The sequence below is a fragment of the Diceros bicornis genome, chromosome 24 (assembly GCF_020826845.1).
Source record: "Diceros bicornis minor isolate mBicDic1 chromosome 24, mDicBic1.mat.cur, whole genome shotgun sequence".
Lineage (NCBI taxonomy): Eukaryota > Metazoa > Chordata > Mammalia > Perissodactyla > Rhinocerotidae > Diceros > Diceros bicornis.
In genome coordinates, this window is record NC_080763.1 from 27,273,412 (window position 1) to 27,298,056 (window position 24,645).

Below are 24,645 nucleotides of genomic sequence, written 5' to 3' on the forward strand. Positions count from 1 at the left end.
AGAGCTGCCCAGTGAGCAGAGTTGACTCTTGTGTAAAGAGTTCCCTCTGAGCAGATGCATTTTCCCTTCTCTGCCTCTTCCATTTCTTCCATTATTATACACTGAGAAGGTATTCCACATTATACACCAGGAATTCAAGGATAGCTAATCATTATATAGACTTAAAGACCATGTAATGATGGTAGAGGTTAAGAGCACAAACAGTAAGTCTCTATTCATATTAGAGATTGTGGAGCAAAAACGTCGTATATAAAACCTTTATATATAAAAATATGCTCCCTTTTAATAAGCAGGCAAGAATAACAGAACACTATTTCTAGTCATCTATAGTTAAAATAATTCAAATGATTAGATTAAGAATGAGTGGAGCATTGTTTGATCACTGCCTAAAGTAGAAAAGAATTCAAAAAGGATATATTTAATTCCATTTATAAGATTTTACCCATTCTCCATATGGAAAAGAAGAAGGAAATAATCTGAAGAAATAATAGCATAGAAGGCCTTAGCCTTAAAAAGCTATTAGGATTTTTCTGGGAAAGATCTAGCACTTAAGAGAAGCTTTTTAAGTGGAAGTAATTGGGAGGAAGACAAGTTGAGTTATATTATTCTAAACTTTATTCTGCCATGATTTCATTCTGATAGTTTTCTATCCACAGAAGCATAAATGGTTCCCCAAATGGGAACTCCAAATAAGGTGAGCTACTGAAGGACTTCAACACATGAATATACTTTTGTATCATTTTGAGGAGTTCTACGTGTTGCTTTTTTCATTTATACCCATCCCCTTTTTAAAATTCATTGATTTGGAATGATGTGTTTTTCTTCCCTCCACCCCAGGAACATTATGAATGCCTGCTTGTTTTCCATATCTTAGGGAGAGGTTTAGTTGTGTGACCATTATCCCTACTCCCCCAAATTAATAGAGACAGGAAGCGATCTGTCATGATGTTTATTAAACCACAAGTACAGATAGACTAGTTTGCGCTATGAAGATTTCTAGGAAATGAGGGATTTGGTGACTAAGATATTAATTTTTATAAGTATGCAATGAATCCAAGTCTCTTAATTGGAATTTAATTTAATTTCAGAAAGTTTAATTATCAGACCTAGTTTTTAAATTCAGTCTTCTGAGTTACCTCGCTCAGTTTTTGTTTGCTGTATATAATTCTTTTTAGTTGTCAATATGTTATTTTGTAGGTTAAAAAAAAATCGGTGCAATAGGCATTTATGATTTATTATTGTCATCACCTGATTTGGGGGTTTCTTTCTGTCATCCACAACTGCATATCCAAAAGATTGCAATACTGCTCATCATTGAGCCAAGATTTCTCCTTCCTCACAATAAAGAAATAGATACTTGATCATTCAGATTTTATAGGGTATTCAGCTAGACAGTGGAAGAGATAAACATAATGAAATGTTACTTGCCAATGTCCATATTGAATTTTTGTTATCCAGTTTTCTCCTCTTGGATTGCTCAAGGAAGCCTGTTTTGATGCCTGGTCCATTTAGACCAGGTAAGGCAAAGAAAGAAAATGTATGGGAATAATGATGTTTCCTCCACCCAACCCACTAGGCCGGCAGTTAACCATCTTCAACACCCAGGCGCAAATAGCCATCGGTGGAAAGGACAAAGGACGCCTCTTCCAAGGCCAGCTTTCTGGGCTCTATTATGATGGTTTGAAAGTACTGAACATGGCAGCTGAGAATAACCCCAATATTAAAATCAACGGAAGTGTCCGGCTGGTGGGAGAAGTCCCATCAATCTTGGGAACAACACAGACAACCTCCATGCCACCAGAAATGTCTACCACTGTCATGGAAACCACCACTACAATGGCTACTACCACAACCCGCAAGAATCGCTCTACAGCCAGCATTCAGGTAAGTCTTTCTCCAACTATTAATTGATTCTGCTTCTTTGTCTTTGAGACATTGCTATCATGGTCAGTGTTGCTATGTAGCTAAAGTGTCTGAATTACTATGTAGGAAGGATGCCTACAGATGCTCATAGTAATAAGACCCAGGAGTAGAGCAAGACAAAATCATTGCTAAAGAAGTTATAAAAGTCTTTTGTGCACTCATGGGTTATTATTCCTATCATATTTATTGCTGAAATGGTAAAGCTGTTATTCAAAATGAGCAATGAACAATACTTTCGGTATGAAATACTCACTCCTCTCATTTTGTTACCTTTCTTTTCAATAGCAAAAAGGGAAAAGGGGGAAAGGAAAATGTGTTATCATAGGAAAGACTATATCCTCATTCAGTTCTATTCACATCCTCCCAATGGCTTTGCTGTAACATGAAATGTTCATTTTTGAGGCCAATGGGTAGTATTAAATCAAGGGCAATTGAAACTAGAGGTTCAACTAATCCTTATAAAATGCAATCTCTGTGTTTGATATCGAGTGTTGATTAATCACTTGTTAATTTTTGTCCATTTTGTTTCCTTTATATTTGACCAAGATCCTAATTACATTAGAAAATTTGGAGGTCTGAGTTTGTCTATATAGGAAGTCCTTAGTTTTGTGGTAACATTTTTGTTTTTTCACTTAAAAGTAATTATACCCTAGCTAAAGCTTAATGCTTTGCTGACTCCCTTGGCATTTCATAAATCTAGTTAGTAGAAGGTAGGAGGTTAATCGAGTTATTAGCCTTAAATACTCTGGCATAAAATAAGACATTCCAATTTCTTGTGGGGCAATTACCCCTAGCCTAGTCAGAGTTTGTAGAAGATTCAGTAGATCAGTGCTTGTCCTTTCTTTTTCTCAGTTTTAAGACATTATCCATGGTCTCAATTGAGTCTTCGACATCACCCTTCCGTTGACTTCATGGGCATCATAAACTTAAAATCTATAATCAATTAACCCCCCATTTGTTCTTATTCTTCTGAATTAAGTTTATGTGAGTTAGGTAGAGGTAAAAGTGTTGTCTTCCTTTTCGCTTTTCTTTGATCAGAAATATACAGACAGCTCCTTAAATGACTCTATGGGAATGACTTGAAGCTGTATGTTCTGATGATGTCATCAGACCAATTTTAGGTATTTTAGAAAGACTACTAAGAATCTGGTTAGCATAGCAGTCTTACAGTTGCACGTGCTGTTACACGCATACCTACGCACATGCTCCAAAAAAATAGCTTCTTCTCTACTGATATTAAAGCAATAACTCCTGACACTTCACTCTACTCACTGAAAAGAAGATAAAAGGCAATATATATTTCTATTATGATTCTCTATAGCTCAAGAGCAGATCTGTTTATTGTTGGTGAAAGGATAGTTCTGTCTGCACAGGTCTTGGCAGACTTGTTCTGTTTCTGTCAGAATACATTCCACTAACTCTGTGGGAAACAGAGGAGCAAATGGCTTTTTCTTCATAGGAATGGCTGGTCCTGTAGAATCTTTTTCAAGGCCAAATTTTCACTGACTTCAAGAGGATTTAACATTACATAGGGATTCAGGGACTAAGCCATGGTAATTATTGGCTTTTGGCTTTCACTCCTGCAACGAAGGCATAAATGGGAGTAGATTGGTTAAGTCTTTTCACAAACTAAGAAAGCCAGAGCTTTTAGAGAAGAGTAGGATATAAGGTACAAAGTCTTGCAAGTGATTATGACTCTAAGTATCCTAGAACCTGTTGTCATTTTAGAGGAAGTGGGCAGCTGGAGGATGCCCTAGCAGCCTCCTGTCTGGTGTATTTCTTTTCCTTTGAGTCTAATAATAATTGGATTATATCTACATACTTTTCCTCTTGCTTCTACCAAGGCTATAACAATGAGTTATAAATCAGTTGACACTCTTTGTTTTTAAGGGTGTGTAGATAGATACTCTTGGAGGAAAGCCAACAGACTAGCAGAATTAGATTAGACTTGGATGAGCGATAAAAAAAGCCCCATATTCTTTGTAAAGATTAGCGAGAGGAAATAATTTTATGCCAAGTATTTTGGACTTTTTTGGTCTTGCCAACTAGCCGTGAGAACTTAGCCCTGGGCTCTGTAAAAACTCAATAGCCTGCCTCATTTCCAAGCCTATTCTGATCTCAAGTACCTTCTGTAGATCACATCAAGTCTATGTTAGGACTGGGGACCCAACAACACTTCGATTCTATCCAAGGTTTAGGACTGTTCCTGATTCCAAATGCTTTGGGTGAGGAAGATCAGTTTCTGCAGCTCTAACATGCCCTGTGTGATCCAGCTAATCTTCTTGGATGAAGTGGACTTTTAAAGATTTCCTCTCTGGGAGATACTTCAGAAAGGAGAAAAAAGAAGTGGGGGGGACGAGCCAGCCCTGGTGGTCTAGTGGTTAAGATTCATGGCCCGGGTTCATTTACTAGTCGTGGAACAACACCACCCATCTGTCAGTTGTCATACTGTGGCGGCGGCTCACACAGAGAACTAAACTAACAACTCAGATACACATCCATGCACTGAAGCTTTAAAAAAAAAAAAAAAGAAGCGCGGAAGACTGGATTTCGTGTTCACCAGGCCCATCATTCACATTTTCACCTATGTGTAAAATCTTACAGCCTTTTCCAAATGATACTCTGTTCCTTTGCTTTGATACCATTGCTAAATCAGGTTGTACTAAACTGAAACTCTTCCAGGAGAAACAAAATAAGCATGTGAATCCACAAGTGTAAAAACCTAGTTATTAAAAAATCCACGGTTCTTTTTTTAAGCATAAGCTAAGAAAACATCATTTGAGTAGTTCATTTCTGATAGACTTTGGTTAGTGTTGATTTCAGATCAAAGGAAAACAGCGAAGTGCCTTCAGTGCTGCTCTTAACTGTGTGTGAATGTGAACAAATAGTTTTTGAATTGATATGGCCTCCAAAACTCCAGCCTCCTGGAAGTAATGGGTACTTTGATCTTTCTGATACTCTAGTTTGTTATAGAACTACTTATGAATTACATACACTATGTTAAATTACTAACAGCTATGGTGCCCAAGCATCAGATCTTCACCCTATATTAAGAAAAATGTCTCTAGGTGCTCCCCTGAATTTAAAAAAAAATAAAGTTAAGATTGAGAAAGCTGGTGGATGCATTGAGAAAGCATGGGGTGGGTGATAATTCTCAAGTAAAGGTCTGGCACTTAATAGGTGCTCAATAAATATTTATTGAACAAATCAGAAAACAAGATAGGCTTTGTTACATACTTTATCATCATTTAATAACTAGAAGTGGCATGACTTGTGGAAAGTTTTCCCTCCAAAATGATCAGTGTAGGCAATTCTTCTGCCCACATGGACTTGACTGAGTGGCTGCATTGGTCTGGAAGGTCTGACTTCACTCATACCTTGTGCTTTCGTGAGTTAACTGGAAACACTGGACTTAACTGGGTTCATTTCACTCTCCATGTAATCTCCAGGACTCTCCCTCTAGTCTTTCCAGCAGAGTAGTTGGACTTCTTTCATGGAAGCTCAGGGCTTCCAGAAAGAATTTTCCAAGGGACAGGAAGTAGAGGCTGCCGGTTTCTTATAGCCTGGGCCTGGAAGCCTGCACAGTATCACTACCACCAGATTCTATTGGTCAAATAAGTCACAAAGCTTTCTCAGTATCAGGGAAGGAGATATAAACCTCATTTTTCAATGGGAGGAATAGCAAGCATTTGCAACCAGCCTGAGACTACCATATTGTAAAATTGGCAGGAGAGAAGGGTACTACTAGTGCTTATATCATATGATTGTCATGAGGATAACTGAGTTAATATAAATAAAATGCTTAAAACAGGTACATCATGAAGAGTAAGATTGAATATGTTTTAACCTTATTGTTATATTCTATCCCCAACATTTGGTATGCAAGTCAATAGCCTTTCAAGAAGGATCTACCTCAGGAAATGGGGTTGCTTTTACTCATAGTAGTGTCTGTAGTTCAGAGTGGGGCATAGGAGGTTTAGGGGTGATAGGGATTTGAAGGAGGGCCAGTAGAATTTGGAGGCTGAAATTAGTTTTGGCAAATAAAAATTCTCTAAGATCTCAGGGATGGACTTCTTGAATACCTCACTACCTATCTTTAATTTTCTCTTCCATTTTTAAACCAACCTGGAGTTCCATGGGCCTTGGAGAATATGTTCCGTTATAAAGTATGTCTATCCACACATATTTTGGGGGTTACAAAGAAGAGAAATCCAGGATCCTTGTCATCATGGAGCTTGATGTTAGCCATCAATATGAGGTAGTGACTTATGAATGGTGGTGTATTGTGGGGGGTGAAGGGTGGTGTGTGGTCTGGCTTGGTCAGATCTCATGAATGAGGTGGGTATGGAACTGGGTCTTGTAGGATCACTACAATTGGATGCCTGGGGAGAGGAATAAATCTCAGGTTGGTTGAGTGTCAGAAGCTAAGTTGTCAAAGTCAGAGATGATAATTTCTGAGGGAAATATCCAAGTCCAACTAGAACAGAGAGTGTATAGAGGAGACTTGTGAGAGAGAAGAGATCCAGATTCTGAGAGGCTTGGCCTGAAACTCTTCCAAGTGGGAGAAGACCAAAATGGGAGAACTGGATTGGGTTCCCTGTGGGTCTTACCACAGGGATGCCCCAGCAATTGTTCAGGCACTTCCATTACATAACAACTGACCCCAGTGTCGGTGGGTTACTATCATAACACTGATAGGTCAGCTTCTGAAACAGAAAAGTTCCACTCAGTCTACACTCAAATTCCTTGGTCCTCATTCAGGATAGAAGGGCAAAAATGAGAAACAAGAGTCTTTTAGTGATAATTTTCAGCCACCAAAACCAAAATATTCCTGTGAGAGAGGAAAGGGCCAAAAGAACAATAGTTCCAAGAATAATGTGTGTTCTCTTACTTTAGGCCTCCAGTCCGAGTTGTTATCAGTAAAGACAGAACTCAATGTGTTCTGTGCAAATCACCATTTGGAATCGTTTGTAAGCTATTAGCAGGATACTGGTCATGACCCACTTTTTCTGTGCTGGGCATTGGTAAAGTCACCTTGACATTGGCCAGTGCTGCCTGATCCCAGAAAATTACCAGAAAATCACAGTGCTTCTTCTGGATTGGAACTATCCTAATAAACGGTAGAAATGAAAGACTTGAGAGCTTCGTGAGATTTCATTCTTATCTCAAACTCACAAATTTGGTGGTTGAATGTGAACCACTTTCAAAAATTTCAGAAGGAAGCTACAATTTTTCAGGCTTTGTAGCAATACCTGTATGGAAAGTCCTCCTTTTGGTCTGCTTTCAGTTCTAGGCTGGGGACGGTAAGAAGTACGCTTCAGGGGCCGGCCCCGTGGCTTAGCGGTTAAGTGTGCACGCTCCGCTGCTGGCGGCCCGGGTTCGGATCCCGGGCACACACCTAGGTACCGCTTCTCCCGCCATGCTGAGGCCGCGTCCCACATACAGCAACTAGAAGGCTGTGCAACTATGACATACAACTATCTACTGGGGCTTTGGGGGAAAAAAATAAATAAATAAAAATTAAAAAAAAAAAAGTACGCTTCAGCCTTGATATTGATTATTGCAAAATGAAACAAGGTGAAAACTTGTGATTAAAAAGTTGATCCTTCACTACATAATCTGAGTAGAGTCTCAGTATATTCAAGGGAAGAGAGTACACTTTAGAGTCAGAATTTCTAGGTTGGACTCCAGGTTCTTCCAGTTACTTAGCTGTGTATCTCTGGGCAGGTTGATGAGCCTCTCTAAGCCTCAGTTTCATTATCTGCAAAATGGATATAACAGTACCTTCTCCATAGGCTTGTTGTGAGTAGAAAATACCATCGTGTGTGGAAAGACCTTAGGCCATGCCCTACCCCATAAGTTTTCACTAAATGCTAGACGTTAGGATACTGCTTCAACCCAAGAGACTCTCCTAGAACTCACAGATCCTCACAGAGCTTAGCCTCCCTGTATGATTGGATGAGCCCATAAGCATGATTTTGTCTACATACACACAAACCCACAATGACCCAGGATTTCCTCTGAGGGTCCCAGACTGAACCAGAGCCCTGAATTCATCAATTAGAAGGAATTGCTATGGGAGACTTTCATTTTCAGGCATGGGAATTGGCTTTGCTGAATGGTTGTTACACAAAGAGTATTCTATTAGGGTGAAGCATATGGAATTGCCATTTATGTAGCTTGAAATGGTCAAATGTCATCAATTTCATATGGTTCCACAAAATACGTCACACACATTTACGGCACGTGGTTATCAATGGCATTTTGAGCCTCTGGCTGAAACACCCAATTTTCTCAAGGTTCTTTGAATAATCAAACTGTCTTGGATTGGGATACAAGATAAATCTACCTTATCCCAAATACCATGCTATAACAGGATGTAGATCATGTTGTATCAAGAACAGTTATACTTACTCAAAGAATTATCCCCTCTGGGCCCCTGCACCTTTTCCCTGCTGCCAATAGCTTGACACAAGTGAGACAAGAAGTCCACACAGTTTTCAATCCTTCGCTCTTACCTCTAGACAACAGAACCTCCAGGGAAAGTTTATTTTTAGGATCAGGGCTCAACTAATATTGATTAACAGCCTAACATAATGTGCGGCTCCAGGGCTCGCTCCTTTCCTGCCAAGCCTCATAACTGGGGAAGGCACTGAAGATTTGTCAGTCTAATTAGACTTTAGCTGCCAGCCAAGAAATATCTTCTGTCTCCTTACCCTCATGCAGGTACTTTCTTTTCCCCTCTCAGAGAGTAATTTCAGGGGGAAGGAAATTGGACTCTAATTTACTCGTTACCTAGTAAGACTCTCCAGTGACATTTTCTCTCCAGAATTGCATAGTTCTAATGAAAAAAAAAAAAAAAAAGAAAGGAGTTTGATGGGTTTACCTACCTCTTAAAGACTTACGTGTTGGCAATACAAATAGGAGAGGGAAGAGAATGCAGTGTTGTTTCTTTTCATCCCTTTTTCAATGCTTTAATTTCAGTGGATGGGACCAGCACTTCCCAAAGCTGAGTTTGGTCACTGAAAGGGTCCTCCAAGAACGCCCTCATTGCAGACAGGCTGGAAGTCTGCGAGTTGCTAGGAGAAGTCACAGAGATGTCCTTCTAATTAGGCTGTAATTTTTATAGGGTAAAATTTCTGCCATAACTGCTGATCAACTGGTGGGTCTTATTTTGAGCCATCTGAACAGCTGGGAGGAAGTGGGGTCAGCTCTTGGCTACTCACTGTGGAGGTCCCCAAGTGTTTCTAAAGCTCTGGATGGTTTCTCCAATCACCTGACAGATTAGCTTGGCTGAGTCTAAAGCCAGTATCATGGGTTGAATGGCTAAGGTTGAGAAAAATGAATAGCATATCTTTGGTCTAATTAAAATTATAATACAAATAATGATTTCTTTTTCATATCCCCCCTCTTTGCTGAAAGCTTTCAGAAGGGGTTCTACAATGCCCCCCCCAATAGAGGATAAACTACTTAATAAATGTCTCTTGAGTCATCAAAAAGAATCAATGATTCCAGTTTAAGCTGAGGTCCAAGAATTGGTTCATTTTTTTGGTGTGAAAATACATCCCTTTCTTTTTATTTATATATGACAAGGAAATGACTTCAAGCAACAATCATTGCTAGCCAGGCTTTAAGATGGATATTTCCATTCTGTCTTTGACAAGGTGGTAGGAGGGGCGGGATGTGCTTTCGTACCTTTCTGGTGCATGTTTGAATGATTGTAAAAATTAGAAACATACTGAGGTTTGTTATGACAGCCCTGCCTTTTGAAACCATCTAATTAATGCCTTAGATTGTCTAGAGAGCTAGTTCTGTTAGCTAAATGGAGAATGTAAGGTTCTCCTTGGTTTTCTCATCATCCAGGGATGAGATAGATGGCTGGGGAAATAAATGCCCACCGTATCTGTGGTGGCTAGCAGTCACTGAGAGAATTACTTGACGGAAATTTGATTGACTTGTGTACATAATGCAACCTCCTTTATCTCTCATCTCATCTGATTGTGTGTGTGTGTGTATGAGAGAGAGAGAGATTGAGAGAGAGGATGCTCACGTGTGTTTGCATGTATTAGCTAGAATACTGTTCCTTAAACTGCCATGTATATGCATATCACCTGGTGATCTTATTAAAGCACAGAGTCTGATTCACTTGTGGAGTGGGGCCTAAGATTGTGCATTTCAAGCAAGCTCCCAGATGATATCATGCTGCAATATATGGACCCCACTTTAAGGAGCAAGGATCTAGTAGATATTTACGCTTCCTCGCTGAGAAGCTGTAGCATCTGTTTACCTATCTCTTTCAAATGGTTTCCCCAGCCTTAATTCAGGGCTCTTCAAAACAGGAAATCTTGTTAACCCAAAGGATTATATAAGCAGAAGAGTGGATACCCAACTGAGGATTAGCAAAGAAAAATTTATCCCCTCACACAGTCCTGCTCCTGGTTCTGCGGTCCCCTCCTCCTGTCCCTTACTCTGCTACATACCCCCGAGGCAAATGGGAAAAAAAGTAGGTAGAATTTAACTTGTCATAATATTTATCCTCCTTCCTGAGAGGTGACCTCCAATGAAAGCAGAAGGACGTGAATGATTTTAATCGGCAGTAACAATGGGGAACCGGTCCTGACCATCTTGAGAAGTATAAATATATAAAATGACAGATTTTTCTCCTCTGCCTCTCCACTCCCTCCTCCCAGATACTGAGAGAGACACATATTCATGCACCCACAACTCACACTATAATGCACAATGAAATTTCACCCAGCCTTTATCTCAGAGCTGCTGTTCTGATGATTAATGCCCCACTGGCTGGGAAGCTATTCTGCTGAGGAAAGACAAGGAGAGAGGAAGACACGTGAACTATATCTCTGAGGCCATTTCTCATTATTATTATTACCATTATTAGTTCCTTACTGCCCTGTCTATCCTGTGAGAGAATGCTTGATCTATCGGCAAGGGGGAGGGGATGACATTTGAAAGTGGATTTCACGAGGGAGAAATGAGCAAGGACAAAGACAGAAATAGACACTTTTTACTAAGGAGAACTGACCTGGATGGAGTTTTGTTGTTACTGTCATTTATTTTTGGTTTCGTTGTTTGTTTTGTGAATTTTGTTGTTTTTGTTTTAAAACCAAATATAATAGATGTCTCCATGGTGTCATCAGTGGTATTTTCCCCTCCCAGGCATTTATTTTTGCAAATGTTCTTTTTGTCTTTATTGAGTCTCTGTCTGCAAGAATCAATATGATATAACTTATGCAAATGTTGTTCCCGACCACTTATGCAAAAGATTGGACAGAATAATTTCATTGCTCTGTAGCTCCCGTAATATAATTGCCTCTATATCCTTGATGTCAAGTTTTTGAAAGGGCTACGTTTTAAAAAAATAATTCTCTCTATATATGTATTGTATTAACCACAGTGTCTGATTCTCTCCTGTTTCTCATTCAAAGAAAGAGTGATTGCTAAGTCATTTGTGGCTCTGTCATTTAGGAGGACTACATAGCGGTGGTCCTTGTTGGAAAGATGTTGGAACCATAATAAAAGCACCATCACAACACGTGTGTCTACTGATAAAATGGCAAATTCATTAACCTGGACAGAGAGTGCTATAATCTGATTTAGAAAATGCTGTATTTCCAAAGTTAAGTTTATGAGGATTTGGATTTATAGCTGTGGTGCCCACATGTAACTTCAATTTTAGTTGGATTTTGTATTCAACTAAGAAATATTTGACTAAATTGAGTACCTAGTACCCAGGTACTGTTCTAGGCACTTGGGCTCTAGAAATATACAATACAGACAAAAAACCCTTTTTCCACATTGGGCATATATTATTATACAAATATTGGGCACCTCATGAGTGCCAGGCTTTGGAGAAACAAAGAATGAAATAAATATATTTCTACCTTAAAGGAACACATAGTCTGGTAGGGCTCTTAAATATTTTCTAAATCTGAGCAGACTCGTTTTTACGTCAGTTTTCTACAGGAAGTTTAGCACACTGATCTGCTGTTACAGATGCAGGGGCAGAAGCCATCTATATTTATACAGGTCAACTCCAAGAATAAAGTCTTTACTTTCTACTTGAAAAAGACAAGTTTCAAATGTAAACCATGTGTTTTTTGACTAACAAAGATGGCAATAGCAAACCACGTTACAATAAAGCGATTGCATTTGAAACATATTCTGGTCTTGAGGATTAAGTTTACGATATTTATTCCAAATATTTTTTTTATTGCTTTGTGATTATAATCTCATGGAATATTTGTATCAGAAGACTCTCAAAGATTGTTCATTTATTGAGCCCCACACAACCAGTTCAGCTTTAGGGATGGACCAACCTGGTTTCAAGTTCTGGTTTCGTCATCCAAAGCTGTATGTCCAGGGGCAAATTGCCTGTCTTTTTAAATTTAAACACTAAGCATATATTACTTTGATGTTTTAGTTTAATTTTTATCTTTAAGCATCTCTATAGCTTAAAGCCTCACATAGCCCCCAGATTCCCATTACTTCAGGGCAGAGGCATCATTACTTCAGCTGCTAGGGGTGTTAGCTGATGGCTATCAGCTGAGTCCTTCACTAGGACTTGCCCTTGACTGAGGAAACCACTTTGCCCAAAGCAAAGTCCCCTCCTGGAGGTAGCCCAGATCCAGTGAGTAGTGGACGGGGCTGGAGGGATATATAAAGATGCAGCCCCTTGTCTCAAATCTGGGCAATCGGGAAGGGCCTCCCAGCTAGAGAGCTCCCTGTGAGTGTTGGGGTCAGCTGAGGTCTTTGTTGTGACTGCATCAAAGTTTATCTAGCTCCTCCCTCTTCTCAGACTCAAATGGCACTCCCCCAAAACCTTCCCACAAGCAAAATTAGGTCTCAGACTGTGTTTCCTGAAAAATCCAACTTAAGACAGTATCAAGAGGCCTAAAAGAAAATAAGCCAGGAGCAATAGAACAGAAATCTCCTGCCCACCTCACCATGCCTTTTATTCAGTCCTGCTCCACACTTGCAACCCTTTTAGATGCTTTTTCAGATATTTCCCTCATATTTCTAATAATATGCTTCTATTTCCTCTGTATTAACTAATGACTTCTGACTGTGGAAGAAAGGGCTTGAGTTTTCTCAGCCCCTCGGTCCCCTGACACACACATACTTCCTCACCTTCAATTTCCCAACAAAGTGTTGTCACATTTTGATTGAATCAGCATTCTGAGTTTACGTTACCATGAATTTTGTTTATTGAGAACAACAAAAGATCATACATGCACCCATTTATTCCACAAATATTCACTGGGTGCTTAGAATGTGTCAGGAGCTATTCTAATGACTGAGGGTACAGCAGTAAAAAAAAAAAAATGCGATAGATGCCTGCAGGGGCTGGCCCGGTGGCGCAAGCAGTTAAGTGCACACACTCCACTGCGGCGGGCCGGAGTTCGCCAGTTCAGATCCTGGGCGTGCACTGACGCACCGCTTGTCTAAGCCATGCCATATAAAAAAGTGGAGGAAGATGGGAATGGATGTTGGCCCAGGGCCAGTCTTCCTCAGCAAAAAAAAAGAGAGGAGGATTGGCAGATGTTAGCTCAGGGCCGATCTTCCTCACAAAAAAAAAAAAACAAAAATGGAATAGACGCCTGCCCCAGATGTGACATTCTACTGTTATGATTATATTTCCTTTAAATACCTTCATGATCTCATTAGCTTATTTTTCTAACCACTTATCAGTGTTATAGCTGTTGATGCAAATAATCCACAACCAATCTGTAAATCAAAATTGGGATGAGTTTATTATGAGCCAACCTTTGAGGACCACATAGCCTGGGAGAGTCCTTTCACAAAGAAATGGCGCACTCCAAAGAAGTGGGATGTACAGAGTGGTTATATACCATCAAAGGGCATTTATCACACGTGATTGTAGTCTCCCTTTCACAATAGCCAAGACATTGAACTGTTGACTCAGCGATTGATGGACACAGTGGATATCAGGTCTGCTGTCTCCATGGACGTGGCTGTTGTCTCGAGTTGGGTGGTCACAGGATGAGTGCAGCAATCAAATCCTAGGGATTTGATCCTAGGGAGAAATACTTATCCTTAAGGAAATGCCAGTGTGGAGGAAGTTGCATTTATATCTTAAGGTCATTGTTCTTGTCTTTGGGACATGTTAATTGCTTAAAGCGGATATACAATGGATGAACAGAGGCTACAGGCCCCTTTTGGGAAAAAAAAAACAAGGTCAGGCCCAATTAGTTTTACACCAAATGGCTTCCTCATATGCTCCAATATATCCTATTGCTCGCCATTTATTTATCCTAGCTAACACAGCTATAAGACTCCTTTCAACATAAACACACAGATAGTCTATCATTTCCACTTTTTTCTTAGCGATCTTCCCGACAGTCTTCTATGCTGCTTCAGTCTGATCTGGGTGCTCTCTGGGCCTGCCTCACAGCGGTCATCCTGGAACTTCCTTGCTACTCATTCTGGAAAAGCCCTGGGCTTCACTTTTATGTTAAATCCCAAGTTGTTTTTCTTAGTTTACTCCCTCATTCTGAAGGTGTGCATCTTCCTGTAGCCTCCTGAGACAGGGAGGATAAAAAGTACAACCATTGAGACTGCCTGAACAATGTCTTGTCCATCCCCACCCTTGATTAAGAGTTGGCCTGGGAGGGACTTGTAGGTTGGAAATCATCTTCATTGATAAATTTGAAAGCATTTGTCCAATGTCTTCAGGCATCTATTGTTGCAGTTGTTGATGTAACAGTTTGATGTCTGACTCCTGGAATGCACCTGTTTTTTTCTCTCTGAAATCTCAACAGCTTATCAATAGACCTCAGACTAGCACTTACAACTCAGGTCTCCAGAACCGCATGCTGCTGCCTCTAAGCCTCATGCTCTTGTACCATTGTTGTTCCTCGCCCATTAGCTGCCCTATGTTGACATCCTGATTTTGGTATAATTTGCTCAGTGAAGCTATTACTAAGCACATACACCACACACACATACACACAAACACACACAATGAATAACTATAATCTCAGAAAAGCATGAGGTTTTGAGGGTAACAACATGTTATGTGGGGCCTTGAGTTTTATATATATATATATTTACTAAAACTTAAATCAATGCAAAATTCCAGTAAGAATCATTGTACTACCAACTCCTTCCGTATATTGAGGGAAAACTTTCAACTATTTTTTATGTTCCCTTAAGTGCCTCTATTTTTGTGTGTGGTTTTTGTTTTACTTTCACCCTAATACTCATTCTCTAGCCATCTCAGAGAAAATACGAATTAAATAATATATATAAGTGCTTTGAATATTTTTCCATCCAGAAATAAGCATAGCCCAGTCTTCCACTTCACACCACGTGTTTATATTTTTGAGAGGGGCAAAGATTAGAATTGTCACTTTGGAATTTTTTTGCTATGAAATGTCAGTCAATGTGTTTGCATGACATTGAGCTCCATCACCCAGTGTTTGGTGATAGAGTCTGTCCACTTGGCTCTCAGCTTCCTTCAGCTTTATCACTGTAATATATGTATTAGCTTTACTTTATGTGTGCTAATTGACAGGTGCTGTAGAAAAAGAATTACCCCTATATATTCCCTGCCCCTCAAGAACATTCTAAGAACACAGATGGGCTCCACCAAAAAAAAAGTCAGCGAGTTATTGTTGGGCATATATGGATATATATACCGGAAATAGGATTCGATTAATTACACTTAGTATGAGCCAAAGGTTGCATCCACTGGAGGAGAGGTGATTGGAGGCTAGTGTGGGAAAATCAAGAATAGGAGGGGAAATTTGAGTGGAGATGGCAAGGATGTTCCCAAGGCTATTTCTATAGGGAATCATTTCTATCAACATTTCCAACCAGGAAACAAAGATTGCTGGAGGCTCTGTAGTAGATCAAAATATTTGACAAAGAGGATAAATAGCAAAATTCGCCTCCAATGCCATACTGAAAGCATCAGACAGCCATACAGAAAATGCCTATAGAATGTTCTTTTGACTCCAATAGCTATAGAGACATTCATGTTTTTTAATTTGGAGGATTTGGGGTGAACGTCTAGACAACTTATTTTTGTTATGTTGTAATCAGCAATATGCATAATAATAATTAGAGGGAAATACAAATCACATAAAACAATGCCAATCACATCTTTGATAGGAGGGAAATTAAGGTGTGTTTGTGTTTCTCTCTCTTTTTCCCTCATTTTCAGCGAGCTATGTTCTTCTGTTTTCCTCCTCACCATATTAGGTATTTTGTAAGAGTTTTCCTCTTTCTTCTGTTGTAAACATTTTTCCCATCTCAGCATCCTTTTTAAATTCAAGAGACATTTTTCTTTACAACATACAATGAAAGGCGATTATGTTAGAAAATATCAGAGATGGCTTTGTCATGTCTGGCGCTATTAAATCATGTTGTGTCCTAAAGAGCTCAGTAAATGAGGCCGAGGGAATGATTTGACAGTTGAACAAGGCCTCAGCTGGATCTCCCAGCCTTCCCCAAAACTCCCTGAGGAGAGATAGAGACCCAAGTGGTGGGTGGAAGTATTTTTCCTTAAAAGGACTGTGGAGATTCTGGCAAACCTAAGTTTTGAGTTTTGCTTGCAAGGCAGAGACAGCGTTTGCAAAGGGGGTCTTTGTAATTTTTTTTTTCAGTACTTAATGTGAATTTAAGATAGTGATAGAGAATTGAAAGGGGAAGATTATTTGGTCAATAAGTATTTAATAGCTACTGCCCACTGCGTGGAAGGGACTGGATGGAGATGGAGGAGCGAATAAGACAGATGCGTGCTGCCTGTCTTCATGGAGCTTACATCATGGGAAGAAGACATAAAACAAACCAATTTCACAATTATTTAATCACAATCATGACAAGTGTGATGAAGGAGGACAGGCTACTAAGAAAGCAGAAAGGGACCTGAGCTAATGTTCTGATCTGGGAACACTTTCTTGAGGATGTAATGTAGGAGCTGTTCTGTTCAGGATGAGAAGTTAGGCAGGCAAAAGAGGAGGACAAGGAAAAGTGTTCCAAGCAAGGGGAACAGCCTATGCTAAGGCCCTGCTATGGGGGTCATACTGTATCATGTTTCTCAGTCTTTGGTCTACAGTTTGGCTCTAAAGTCTGGAAACATACCGGATTTGACCATTTTAAGTAACCAGTTAATGCCTACACTTAAAGGGTCAGCAGAAGGCCACTCAAAGGGTTTCCAACAGGATGAAGCACCATCCCATTATATGACAGAGTGATGTGGGACTGGTTGAATGAAAGTTTCCAAAGCTGGATTGAATGGCACGGATGTGTTGAATGGGCTTCACGTTTTCCCATTTTGAACCTCTTGATTACTGCCACTGCGGTACCCTGAAGGCACAGGTTTCCTCAGTGAAAATCAGAGACAAATAATTTAAGGCAACGCCTCACAGACACATGTGCAAGGATTGATAGAAATACATTAATACACTGCATTTATTGCAATTTTGCACAGTACATTGAATTATGTTTGCTGATGAGTGACCATCCACATTGAACAGATCATATAATTGTCATGGATGTCATGTCACTAATGTCATGGAAACTGTCGTGTGTTGTAATATCAAGAAACCATTTAGTATGTATGTGTGTCTTGGTTTCCAGACTTTACAGCCATCCTGTGTTTCCCTCACTTATTTCTTCAATAGAACACTAGTAACCGGAAATGAGTCATTTGAAAACTTTTGATTGTTCTTCCTTTCTTCTCATGCTTTGCTTTAGTATTTCTTCTTCCCTGGTGGAAATGGTGGAGTTCAGTGGAAGTTTTCCCACAGTCTAATTAGCCTCTCTATTTAATTTTGTAATAAAAACTCTGAACCAGGAGCTGGAGATAATGCACCCAATTCAATTCATATATGTCAATTTCTTTTTAACTGTAATTCTTTTCTCTAGTTCCTCCCACTCTATCTGCCCAGCTGAGGCTTGGTTGATTATAAAACTTTCATGCCTACGCTGTCAATTATGCCTCCTGCTTTAGGATTAAATTCATTTATTATCATTGTTCTGATTATTAGTAATAATAACAGGCATTTCCACCCAAACCTGGATGAACAGTAGTTTTCACAGTCTTTGCCTTCAAACTTAGATTGTTTTAGTTTTTTACCCAGATGGCTCCTTCCTTCTTTAATGGTGTGGAGCATTCAGATTCCAGTGTTGCATTTAAATGCTATTTTAGATGATTCAGAAGACAAGCCTTTCTTAGAAGATTCTTCTTAGTGAGGAGATAGCATATTTCCACTGGGTAGGCCCCACCAACTAGTTGAGATCCATGGAGCCTTCTCTTGGTAACAGGACTACTGCTTTGAAGAAGCATTTGAACTGGCAAAGGACATCTATCAGCTCTCCAGTCTTTTCCTTAGAAAGGCCCCAGGTCCTGGTCCTCAAAAGCACACATGGCTTTGACACCTATGCCAACTCCAAAAGGAACACTTATTTTTCTGCCTTTTTGATGGAAGTATCCCCACCGCCTTCACTAATAGAACAGCAGCATGATCCAACCAACTTGAAAATGCTGTTGGCCTCTCAGCAACAGGTTAGTTCTTTCACACTTCCATCGCAGACTCAAATCTCAATGTGTCTTCTGTGCTTAAAACAACATTTGTAGTGAGATCACCCAGAGAGCTTCAGGAAAAGAGATTAGAGAGAGGCTTGGTGGAAAGTCAAGGTTTTTATTTTATTACCCTGCATGTTATCTTTTTACCAAATCAGAAGAAAGCAGTGCAATTTAATTCTGAATGTGTAAAATGTTTGCACTTTAAATTATAAATGTCTCTCAGTGATACAACTTCTGCAAATAATGCTCCATGGGCTTTCTGGAAGAATAGTTATGATGACTCATCATCAGTTTTAAGGAGCCCAGGCTACTGTAGTGCCCTTTCTTATCTTGGTTTTGTTTTCTCACTGTGGCTCATTGACGTAATTACCTATTCCTCCTTATCTTGAATCATAGCCTCTTAGACCATTAAATCTTTGCCTATAAAATGAAGGGTTTGGCTCTAAATCCCAAAGAGTGGACCATCCTTAAAATGCCCCAGCCTCTCAGCTCACTCATTCAACAAACATGGGTGAGGAGGGTGGGGTGACTCCTGCCGTGGACCAAGCACTCTTCTGGACTCTGAGGCTACAACAAAAACAAAACACAAAACCGTAATAGTGATAGTATTTCTTACAAGACATACATTCTCCGCATGGGAGTGGAGACTACCAATAAATACATTAACAAAAGCATATAGTATGCACTAACAAATGCTGTCAAGAAAATAAAGCAGGAAGATGTTACACAGGGTGAGTGGTGGATGGGTAGCTCCTTTAGGGACACTCTCTCTAAGGAGGAAACATTTAGGATGAAACCTGAATGACAAGAAGACTCAGGCACGTAAAGTCTGGGGGAAGAACGTTTATGACCAAGGAATGGTTAGTGTGAAGTCCTTTAGGTTGAAACCTGTTGGGGAAGATTGAAAGAAGATGAATATAGCTGGAGCAAGAGGAGATCTGGTATGAGGTGAGCTCTGAGAGGTGGACAGGGACTCAATGATACAGGGCTTGCTAGGCCATGGAAAGGAGTTGGGATTTTATTAAAATTCAATGGCAAACTATTAGAATGTGCTAAATAGTGGAATGACATGATGTGATGTATGCTTTTTAAAGATCACTCTGGCTGCCATGTTAGAAAAGATTGTAAGGACCCAAGGGACCAGTCTTAGATACCTGTTATGTGATTATTGAATCAGTTCAGGTAAGAGATGACAGTGGCTCGAACTAGAATAGCAACCGGAACCCCTCTACACAACAATCCAGCTTGATGGCCTCACTTGCATCTTTCCATTTCCCTGAACTGCTAAATCTCTAAAATCTTAAACCATACTATTTTAATTCTCATACTTAAATCCACTTACTTTCCTGCTTCAGGAAGTTTCCATTTGTCTATAAATTTTCTCTTATTATGGCCCTCAACTCCCTTCTCCCTTTGTTTTATTCATTCTAAATCATTCCAGATGGTTTCTACACTTTACCCAACTGGACTAGTGCTTTCAGCTGATCTTAGAAGCCTTTCCTTTCTTGAGGAGCACCCTCCTCGCCTCTAACTTTTGATCAGCATCTTTTCAACCTCCCAATTCAATCCCCTTCTCCACCTCTGCACCACCGGGTGAAAGAAAGGTGAATGCTACTTTCCTTCAGCAGAAAATGTTCACCAATCATGAGTTTCTTTAAATTCCTCTACCTCTAAGATTACAGTGCTCACTTTAGGAGAATCCCTTCATCCCTTTGTTCAAAATCTTTTGCTTATCATCCTTCCACCCTGGACTCTTCCCAAGGTTTTTGGCATCATTTATTGCCTTCATTTTCCACTGCTGCCATTAATATCATCCCTTTAGCCTATAAATGTATCTAGGGCTTTCCTATCTTAAAAGCAAAACCAGAACAATGAAAAGTAACCTTCTGTGAACCTGCTTCCTACCCCTTCCATCCACTACCTACTATCCCCAGATGAGGACACTCTCTTTGTTTCCTTCATACTAAAATTTCCTGATTTTTATACTCTCACTGATTTTCCTTTCTAAATGAGTAATATGTATTTATTGCAGAGACAATCATGGTTATATAAATTCTAGCCATGAGCCCATCCTCCAGGGGGACTCATGCTTATAAAGCTCTACAGGTTCCCCCACTCCTTCCTTTCCTTCCTCATCCGCTAATATTTCTCTCGTGCACCCAACATTGTAGTCACACCCTGCTATAATTTTAGACATGTTCTTTCTACTTGGGGACATATAACATGCACGAGAGCATGCTTCTTCATCTATAAAATGAAGATAATAAAAACACTAATATTTCCATAGGGTTATTGAGGAGAAAATGAGTTCATGGATTTCAAGTGCTTAGACTAGTGCCTGGTACATAGTAAGCACTCAATAAACATTAGCTATTATTGTCAATATTGTTTTTGCTTTTTTACCCACTCTCTCTGCCTGAAAAAGTAATAACTCTTCAAGACTCGGTCCAAATACTGCCTTCTTGTTGAGTTACCCACCTTCTGTGCCACCCTGTCTCACTCTGCCAGGCTCAGGTTGGTGCCCTTTTCTCAATGCCTCCACAAGGGGTTTACTTATTATGATGAGCGTCTATGCATACTTTATACAAGCACCTCTTCCTATTTCTCAGACAGGTGGATTGAGGTAGGGAATTTAAGGACCTTAAATAGTTGAGCTTGATGTTTAACACCAGAGCCTCTGGAGAACCCATCTGTGCTGCTGTGCGCGTCCATATGCCTTCTCAATTATGTTCCTAGTCTATTTCCAAGTCTTCCTTCCCATTGAGATAGTTCAAGCAGATATGAATGAGTCATAAAGACGTTGCCTAAAGATAAAGAGGATTAAACCCATTATACTCTTCTCAATGTTATCAGAGTATTTCAACCAAGGAGAGAGAAAGAATTCTTCAGAATTGTGTTCACTGTGTATGTGTGTGTGGGCATACCATGGGAAATTTCTGTCTTTAGAGAATCAGAGAATTATATTAAAATAAATAAATGGTAAAAGTAGGGAGCTTTTCAGGCATGTTTGAAATCCTGTTTTGGAAAATATGTGTAGACAGAGAAAACCTGAGAGTTAAAATATCGGATGAATTTCACTCTGTATGTTTCTATATCTACGATAGCAGAAGCTATAAAAAGCAGTATTTTTCTGTATGTGCGTTCTATACCGATGTGATCTATCTCTCTAATTAGGTAGTCAATTATTTTTAAAGAGCTGCAAATAAGCCCTATAAGAATGTCATAAATGCATTCCATTTAGAAACATCTTGCAGATAAATTTTATTTTTATTCTTCCTACATCCTCCAGCAGCCTTAAAAGAACAACAAAAAAATCTTACTACCCAACTAATTCCAGAAACAGATCATTACTGCCTAGTAGTATGTTAATCATGCTTACCATTTCTTCTCCTTCTACATCATTATGCTTTGGGATAGAAAAGGTGGGTGGTGTGTGAGTCTCCTTAGAGAAATGCACAGTTGGAATAGACAGGCTTCTCAAGAGATAATGTTATTCTCATGTAAAAATTCCCAAGTAATAAAGAGGGGTTTGAAAATGGTGAAAATGCATGATGTATAAGCAGAATTATTAATAGGAGCATTGTATCTTTTGCTTCCATAAAGTCTTTCAACATGTAGACAAATTGGAGGTAGGCCAGACAGAAACAACAGAATTGATTAGGGGAATTGAAGAAATGACTTATGAAGAAAAAGTAAAGGAGCTAAATATGTATGGTTTGGCTAAGTGACAACTAGGAGGAAATGACATTACAGACTACAGATATTTGAAAGTGGGCAGCCACAAGCAGTGCAAGGGATTACTTAGGTAATGAAATGAAATCAAGAAGGGAAAATTGTAAACTCAATATCTGGATTCTTTTCTTGACTGTGAGAATTATTAGATTATAAAAGAGCTGTCCCAGAATATACTGCTTGGATTAAAGCAAGAGACAGGGTATGATAGCATGTAGTCTCTAATAATTGACCCAGTTCTGAGCAATTTATTGCCAGGAAGCAATTCTTACTCATTTTTAATCTCTAAGATTTAACACATTATGAGAACTCCATAGAGAGATAAATCATGCTCAGTTCAGTGAGAAGAAAATGGTCTTTGGAGTTAAACATCGAAGATTTTATGACATCTCTCCTGGTTTATTATTGTATGACCTTGAACAAGTTACCTAACCTTTCTAAGGCCCATCCATAAAGTGGGAATTAATATCTATCTTATAGGATTGATGTGAGATTTACATGAGTCATCTTGACATCTCCTTTTTCCTATTTAATAGCTACTAAATGCATCCCTCCTCTCTATCATCATTGCCATTGTCTTACTTGTTCACTTTAGTAGTTTCATAAATGGTTTCCTGGACCAGTCTTGCCCATCTTCAATAATTTCCACAATGCAGTCAGGATAACTTTGCAGTGCATATCTGATTAAGCCATCTCCTAGTTTAAAACTTCGAATGGATCCCCTTGCCTTCAGGGTAAAATCTGATCTCCTTAGGATGGCATACTTCATACTAGCATCTACCTTCTGTCTAGTTCCAACTCATATTACCTAACCCTCCCACATAATGCTCTAGCCATGCTGACTTGCTTGTCAGCATGAATTCCCCAATGAACTTTCCTCTTTTATGTCATAAACGTGCTGGTCTCTGTTGAGAACCCAATCTCTCGCTCATTTTCTTCTGGCTAGCTCATACTTTTCCCAAAAATCCAGCTCAGATTTTACCTCTTTTGGGATATCTTAGTTGGGATCCGGGTGCCTCTTTCATGTGTTTCCATAGTAATGGAGCTCATCATTATCCTACTATTAATTCTACTATATTGTAATTGTCTTTTCACATCTGCCTCTCCTAATAGACTTTACGCTGCATTTGGGCAGACACTTAGATTAGTGCCTGCCACTTGGTTGACATTCAACATATTGTCTTGAGTAAAAGAACAATGGATGGCTAGATGGATGGAAGGAAGGATGGAAGGATGGGTGGAATGTAACAAAATATCTGGAATATAAGATATCATTAATTAATATCAGTTCTCTTCCCTTGAAGTATTAAAATTAAGGAATGTACTTGGTTGTCTCTAATAGCCATGGTCTTGAATGAGTTTTATTCAGTCATTTATGTGTATTTATATCTATACCATCCACCCTTGTCTACCACATTGGGAAGATATTGTAATCTAGGAGGAACAGCAGGCGACTAGGAGACCTGGGATACATGTGAGCACATGTTAGAGAAAATATGTCCATATAGTAGTCTTGAGGTAATATTTGAAAATATTCTGCCCTTATAGGTAAATACAGATCTTCATTTTTGCACCTAGACACTTTGTGAATTCTGGGAGCCTGATTATAGAAAGATGGAGATGATGACAAAGGGGACTGAAATGGGAGTACAAGGGGGAATGGGAGAGAGAGAGAAAGAAAATATTTTTTTTCTTTTTACACGTTCCTTCTCCCTCTCTGGTGCTTGCCCATAGCCCAGCTGCTTAACCTTAAGAAATATGGCCAGCTCTCCTTGTCTAGCATTTGCCCTAATTGTTGGGTGCATTGTAGCGTCTTAGATGATCAATTGCTCATGCCAAGAGCAGAATGTCAAGATTCATGAAATTCTAGTCAGCTCTATTAATAACCTGAGCAGAGTTCTCATTCCTCCTTCCCCTTTGTTTTCTACTTTGCCAAGTCTTCACTCTCACTCTTTTTGTGTGTAAAGGAGACAAACGAAGTTTCAGACACAGCAATGAATCACCACCCAAAAGTACAGACCAGGGTCTGCTGCAACCCTTTGCAGCTGTGTGATAAATTGCCATCTTTAGAATTAATTGTTACCTTTTTAGGAAGTGTTTAATCATTTTCATCTCTTTACTGGTTTACCTCTAAGACAGAGCCAAACTTTCCTTTTCTGTCTCCAGATCTTGCTACAAGGCAAGAACACCAATCAGCAGAGCCAAAAGGAGGGAGTGGTGTCTCCATGTTGGTCTCCAGCACATGAATTTAGTGTAGACCTGGGTCATGTGGTGTCAGTTGCCTTTTGATAGACTAACTCGTTTCTCTTTTCTTTTGGCTCTGAGTTCAAATTTCTATGACATTTTACTCCAAGTTAGATCTCCCAGGCTCAAGCAAGAGAAATATTCTCTCAGAAAAGCACTTTTCTCTTCTTTGT

The 24,645-nt window shown here is 39.5% G+C and overlaps 1 protein-coding gene across 1 annotated transcript in view; it reads left to right on the top strand.

Moving 5' to 3' along the window:
• The window catches only part of NRXN3 (neurexin 3), a 1,476,736-nt gene that overhangs the window by 1,331,702 nt on the left and 120,389 nt on the right, over positions 1-24,645 (top strand). Inside the window, 1 exon segment of the mRNA XM_058567468.1 lies at positions 1,577-1,864. Within this exon segment, the coding sequence (XP_058423451.1) occupies positions 1,577-1,864 (288 nt within the window).